At 45.8% G+C, this 7313-nt stretch overlaps 1 protein-coding gene across 1 annotated transcript in view; it reads right to left on the bottom strand.

Annotated features, from left to right (window-relative positions):
• ZBTB49 (zinc finger and BTB domain containing 49) overlaps nucleotides 1-7313 on the bottom strand; it is a 34366-nt gene extending 27053 nt beyond the window's left edge. Inside the window, 3 exon segments of the mRNA XM_006766572.2 lie at nucleotides 607-653; nucleotides 4645-5747; nucleotides 7106-7313. Coding sequence (XP_006766635.1) covers nucleotides 607-653; nucleotides 4645-5747; nucleotides 7106-7302 — 1347 coding nt within the window. The 5' untranslated portion in view covers nucleotides 7303-7313.

Genomic DNA, 7313 nt, shown 5'->3' with positions numbered 1-7313 from the left:
GATGGGTGGAGTGGGGGAGGGGGGTGGGTGGTGAACACTTATCTTGTTTCAGAAGGAAAAAGAGGCTGCATTCAAAATGTTCTCTACAACATTGCATCTCTAAGTCCTTTAGGCCTAGTGCCCAGATCAGCACATAGCCCATCGGACACAATAAACATTGGCTGGATGAGAGATTTAATAAGGATCAGCTACAAGGCAGCAAAAGTAGAGAATGCAAACTGGTCTGTTGTTCAACATCCTAACATCTACAGTCCCAACAGGAAGAGGGAGGCATCTGGCTGAATGCAGCCCAGCCTCATTTGCAGCCTCCAGATGTGAGCTCAACATGGTTCACTGCATCCCTGAGAGGATAGACTAGGACTGCACCCACCTGGGGGACGGGTGGGTTGTGAAGGGTCCTCACACTTACGAAAAATGGCATGTTTTCCCCAATGTACTAGGATTTTGTTTTCTTAAAAATTATTTTCTCCTGATGTAGACTAGTCTTTAAGTTACAGATACCTTCAGAGGCTTCTCTTGCAACTCCAATGCATGTCTTACTTATAATAAAAATCAACACTAAGTTTCAGGTTTCCAACTATTAACAATAAATAAAAGTATTCCCACCTGAGAGAAATGTTTCCCACAAATGTTACATTCAAAAGGTTTCTCACCTAAAACAAAACAAAACAACAGCTTATAAAATCATTTGTATTATCTGCACAACCATTTTCTGTTTAAAATGTTTAAACTATCCCGTGTCCACCATTCAAAGCAGAGACTACGTTCCTCATCCAGCGTGTATGAAAACGGGAGCCCACACCTCTTCCTCGTCTCTCGTCCTTAGATAGTGGGCAGGGATGACAAACTGAAATTTGTGATTAGTTTTCTCTAAAAAATCAAACTGTGCCCTAGCTGATTTGGTTCAGTGTATAGAGCATCGCCTGCAGACTGAGGGTCCCAGGTTCGATTCTGGCCAAGGGTACATGCCCATGTTGTGGGCTCGATCCCCCATGTGGGGTATGCAGAAGGCAGCCAATCCATGATTCTCTCTCATCACTGATGTTTCTCTCTCTCTCTCTCTCTCTCTCTCTCTCTCCCCCCGCCTCTCCCTTCCTCTCTGAAATCAATAAAAATATGTTTAAAAAAATCATATTGTTCTCCAAATATAAACCTATGTTGAAGTCAAACTTAACTTGTTAGCGTTCAAACCCTGCCTCAGTTTTGGGCACTAGCTTTCTCTTCCGCTGAAAACCAACTGTGAGTTTTTTTGCTGAAGGGCCCAAACCTGCTTACAGCCCCTCAGCCGGACTCCTTTACTCTCCCACCAGCTCCTAACAGAACCGGGGTCTGTGAATGACACACGTGAGGTGTGGGCACTGCACAGACCCAAACCGGGACGGACCTCCTGAAGGTGGGATGGGGAAAAGCACTGCCTCTGCACTTGGCCTTGGCTGACCATGCTCCCAGGGGAAAACAAGAGGACACTATGGGAGCCACGTCTGATTTTAGAAACTAAGCAATTACTCTTTGGTATAGAATAAGCTGCGGAGAAGGGAACTCTGTCACCAAGAAACCACAGCAGCCCTGAACACAGACTAGAAAATGACCATTTTAACAGTACACTTCCAGGTGCCACCTTGAACCTAGGGAACTAACAAATAGGCTGGGCAGACCAAGAACCTTCTGTCTCCCCCCTCACCCCCCCGCAAGGGGTTTCACTCTTTTTAAAAATGACAATACCCCTTCCTTCTACATTGCTGGCTGCCAGCTTTCTGGGCTCCTGCCAGGATACTTTTACTTTGATTTTTTCCTGAAACTGTTTAATGGCTTCTTCAATGGCTTCTTTCTGGAGCAGGCAGAAAGCTTTTGGTGGAATAATTATAATCATACTAAAGGCCTGGTGCACAAAATTCGTGCATGGGTAGGGTCGCTAGGCCTGGCCAGCAATAAGGGCCGATCTGTGGGGCGACCAGCAGGGTGATCAGGGGGTCCCCCGCTGGTACCTGCCTTGGCTGGCCTGGGGCCTGCAGGCTGGGGGCAGTTCCTGCATTGAGTGCCTGCCCCCTGGTGGTCAGTGCGCATCACAGCAACCGGTCATTCTACCAGTCGTTCTGGTCGATTTGCATAATAGGCTTTTATTATATAGGACTAGAGGCCTGGTGCACCAAAATTTGTGCACTCAGGGGGGAGGGGGCGTCCCTCAGCCTGACCTGTGCCCTCTCGCAGTCTGGGACCCCTCAGGGGATGACCACTTGCTGGCTTAGGCCCGCTCCCTGGGGGATTGGGCCTAAAGTGGCAGTCAGACATCCCTCTGGCAGCCCGGCAGCCCTTTGGGGATGTCCACTTGCCAGCAGGGAGCAGGCCTAAACTGCAGTAGGACATTCTTAGCACTGCTGAGGAGGCGGGAGAGGCTCCCACCACCACTGCTGTACTGTCAGCCATCAGCCTGGCTTGTGGCTGAGCAGAGCTCCCCATGTGGGAGCACACTGACCACCAGGGGGCATCTCCTGCATTGAGCATCGGCCCCCTGGTGGTTAGTGTGACCAGTCATTCTTTTTTTCTTTCTTTTTTTCTCTTTATTCTGGGATTTATTTACCTTCTATGGCTGTCACTGGAACTGAGAGCCGGCTTTAGCTCTGAAGCTCGGCTCCAGCTCTGAGACCTCGGCTGCTGAAAGCAGGTATCTGGGTTTGTTTGGCTTCTATAATTGAAACACTGTTGCAGCTCCAGCTCTGAGGCCCGGTTGGCTGAAAGCAGGTTTCTGGGGTTTGTTTAGCTTCTATAATTGCAACATTGTTTCTTAGAGTACAGCTCAGAGGCCGGCAGCAGCAGGCAGGGAACCTTGGCTTCCTCCATCACTGGAGCAAGCAAGTCTCCTGTTCGCTTCAGCTGCCTGGCTGCTGGCCGCCATCTTGGTTGGCAGTTAATTTGCATATCGCCCTGATTAGCCAATGGGAAGCGTGTCGGAGGTATGGTTAATTACCATGTTTGTCTATTATTAGATAGGACCACTTCAGTATTTTGGGACAACATTTATGTCGGAAATTATGGGGATAATAGATAATGTTAAGTTAAAGCCCCATTATGTGATCCAAAAATTTGAAAAGAAGAGGCCACTGGTTATTAAGGCTCCCAAGTGACCAGAATTGATAACCTTACTCCAGTGGTTCTCAAATGCTTTGCTCTCAGGATCCCTTAACACTCTTAACTGAGAAGCTGAAGTGTTTGCTTTTGTGGGCTACACCCATCAGTACAGTCCATACTAGAAATGAAGACAGAGTGATTTTTAACACATGACTAGACAGCTCACTGGCCACCCGGGTGATGACAGCCTGTAGCTGACTCCACTGCACACTTGTGGGAGAAGACAGACAAGGCAAGTAACATCCTACATGGTGACAGAAACAGTCCGGCCTCACAGACCCTGGGAGAACAACTCAGATCGTAAGTCGAGGACCACTGCTTTCTCAATAGAGTATGTCCAAGTGAGCATCCCACCGTAATGGATGACATTATTGTTCAAAAGAACAAACATTTAATTTTTAAAGCTAAACAGATACGTTTCTCAAAAATTATACTGATCATGAGGCTCTAGGAAATTCAAGCAAATGGAATGACCTAAATTAAGGTGTTTTTTTTCAGGGCAAAACTGAATCAGTGATACTGCCTTCATATGGAGAATACTTCTGAACTACTAGTAACAATAAAGGTAATACTTTATATATTCAAATACATTACAATTTATAAAGGGCTTCCATAAATATTAAGTAAGTCTCTCTCCACAATGCACTGAGGTGGTAAACACCTAGACACACCAGGAGTCAGTGATAGCAGAACGTCACATCAATAACTGTAATTACACAAACGTCTTAAAAGCAGTTACTCTGGAAGCATCTGTAGCTCATCATTTCCCATACCTATAAGGTAACTGCCATTCACCTGCCGTGTGTAGTAGAGTCATCCTGCTTAAGTGCAGGAAGTAACACACACGTACTATATAAGGTAATGTACATGTGCCGTATAACACTTTTAAAAAAGCTTTTGAAAAAGTAAATTTTTTGGAAAGGGGAGGAGGTATGAATTAAGGAAATAAAACTTTGAAAATTCAATGTCCAAAATGGAAGAACTTTCATTTGAAAATATCAAATGGTTAAAGCTGATCCTTATTAAAAAGTTTACTTCCCACCTTCCGAATCACAATTTTTAAAATCTGATATTCACATTACTTTCCAGAGAACTTTCAGAATTACTCAAACTAAATTATTTTATTCTGATTAACCCACATTACGCTTTTAAAGAATAAACTTAATCTAATTCTAAAGAGACAACTAAATATAGCTTACTGTTTTAGAACCTGAAAATTTCAGTCCATCAAAATAATTTACTATACTTCTTTAGAGATGGAAAGTTTGTCATAAAAACCTAATTAAAATAAAATGAAGTGAGACATCTTTTAAAATTGGCTCTATGAAAGTATCTATAGATTACGCTTTAAGAGGCATCTCCAAAACTATGAATTAAAAAGTAGCTAACGCTCCTTGATGATTTTTGTGTGCAAATGTCAACGCCACAGCAAAACTTCTTACAGAGAGGAGCAGGCACCGTGTGCGTCTGCGCTCTTGCCTGTCCGGGCCCGCGGGCACTGGGTCAGTGTGCGTGTACCTGTATGGGACCGTTTGTGAAGCTCCAGGTTGCTTGGGTGTTTGAAAGGCTTCCCACACAGGTCACACGCGTACTGCCATTGGGACTGCGGTGTCTGGAACTGGTCCTCTGGAGCTTCCAGGTCTTCGGGGCTCTCCGTTTTGATAATGCAGTGGAAGCTGTCAGAGCTGCCGGGTTCTTCACATTCCTTCTCCCCAGAGCGCTGACTGCTGGCTTTCTCTGTGGCGTTGTCACTAGCAGGGCCAATCCTCTGGGTTAGACCCTCATCCGACGTGGCTTCAGCAGTTTGCTCTGCAGACTTCTGTGACTTCAGGAAATTGAGCTTCTTCAGGTGAACGGCCTTCTTGAGCCTCATCTGTTTGGTGGGTGGCTGGCACGTGCTGTCTGACTCAGGGTCTGGGGCAGGTTCGCTCAGAGGCTGGGCCAGGAAGTTGGGAGGCAGGTGCTCCGCGGACTGCAGGGCGCATTCGGAATGACTGACAGCACAGGGCTGGTTTTCCACGGCAGCCGGGCCTGTGGATGGGCTGACAGTGAAAGGCTGCTCGATTATTCTCTCGTGACTGGGACAAGCGGCTTGCTTATAGTACTGCTTACTGTACAAGTTTCTCAGTTTGTAGTAGTAATTTGGCTGTTTGAGTGGCAGTTCTGTGCAGCTGCCGTCTAAAGTGTCAGGGCCTAGTTTCGACGCTTCGCCTGCAGGGTGATGAAGCTGAACTGACGGTGGAGCCTGAGAGTGCGGCTCGTCCAAGGCCTTACCGTGCTGCACGTCCGCCGAACACGCCGGCAGTACGTGAGGAGAGTAGCTTTCACTGAGAGCACAGCTGGTGTCCGGAGCCGGAGCGCCCGGCAGGGAGAACGCGCTACCCCCAGGCATGCTGGGTGGCTGCTCCATAGGGGTTGATTTTAAGAACGTGTGACACAGACTCAGAACGTTCTGCACCTGCAGACACTGTGCTGTGTCCAGCATCACCTGCACATTGTCCTGGGTCAGGTCCAGGTGTGACGTGTACATGAAGTCCAGGATCTGCCCAATGCCGCTGACATTCTTAATATCCAAGTGAAAAACATCGCTCTTCTGGGCGGGAGAATTCTGGAAGAGGCTCCTGACAAAACAAAGATGCCTGTTTCAGTGTTAACAATTCATACACACTCTTAACTTTCTCTTACAAATAATACTCATACTAATATTCAAAACAGCAATACTTCTATAAATGCCAGAATTTTATAATTAAGTGAGCTTTAGCCCTTTTAAAAAATCTGGCTGGCAAGTCATCCAATAAAGCAATTCAGATAAATGAGTGTGATGAATATCCAAACTTCCAAGTAGATATCCAAGGAAGATTATGCAGTATACCCATGGCTCTTTTATCAAATAATCCATACGCATTATTAATAGTATATAGAGTACAGAAAACTAAAGGATACACATTTTTCACTACTTCCTGTTTGTAGTCTGACAAATCATGTATTTTATTTTAGGCCATAAAACCATATAAAAATATTTCCATATCTAAGTGCCTTAAAAAGTCTAAAAATAAAAATAGCTATAATAAACCAACCCTCAGTATACATTCATTTTGTTTATTAAATACACTTTTATTGATTTCAGAGAGGGAGAGGGAGGTAAACACATCAATGATGAGAAAGAATCATTGATCAGGTGCCTCTTGCATGCCCCCTACTGGGGATCCAGCCTGTGACATGGACATGTGCCCTGACCAGGAATCGAACGATGACCTCCTGGTTCATAGGTCAATGCTCAACCATTGAACCACACTAGCTGGGCTACACTCATTTTTTTAATCTTAATTTTTAATTGTGTAAAAATTACATAATTCTAAACATTTAATTATGGTTCAAGTGGTAAATTCAATGGCATAAAGTACATTCACAATGTTGTGCAACCATCACCTTTATGCATTCATTCTTGGAACCTTTGCATCATCCCAAAGAGAAACTCTGTTCCCGTTAGACACTAACTCCCACTCTTCCTGCCCCGCCCCTGGCACCACCATTCTGCTTTCTGTCTCTCTGAATGTGACTGCTCTAGGACCCTGATACACTCTCATTTTATACTCAGTCATTCCTCTAGCTGTTTAGCAACCCAATGGTCCACACATAAGCAGTGAGAAAAGCCCTAGGAGTGAATGCGGCAAGAAAGGGCACACTTCCATAAAGCCCACACACTTTATTCTGGGCACAAATCAAATTCACCAGGGAAGGAATCTGTATGGTGAAGAATATCAAGCTAAGTTAGGTAAGTTGTCTTGCAACGTTGTTGGAGACATTTTATCAGAAGCAGTCACCTGCTTCCCCAAACAGCCCAGGTTGTGGGTTTGATCCCCAGCCGGGGTGCACACGGGAGGCAACCGATTGATGTTTCTCTCTCTCTCTTCCTCTTTCTAAAATCAGTAAGAACATACTCTCCGTACAGTGAGAAGAACAGAGACTGAAATCGCACCTGAAGTACTGGCTGAAGGCTGCGAGGACATTCTTGTGCGCTTTGAAGCAGACGCCGTTCACCACCAGCATGCAGTCACAGAGCAGGCCCTGGATGCGCTGCTCGTGCAGCTGCTGGAGGAGGTGGCAGCTGTGCGTGGCCACCGGGTCCATGCTCAGGCACTCAGGAGACCTGCACAGAGGACGCAGATAAAACATGAGTCTCGATG

Source organism: Myotis davidii, unplaced genomic scaffold (genome assembly GCF_000327345.1).
Source record: "Myotis davidii unplaced genomic scaffold, ASM32734v1 scaffold960, whole genome shotgun sequence".
Classification (NCBI taxonomy): Eukaryota; Metazoa; Chordata; class Mammalia; order Chiroptera; family Vespertilionidae; genus Myotis; species Myotis davidii.
This window is presented reverse-complemented; position numbering and strand designations above follow the sequence as displayed.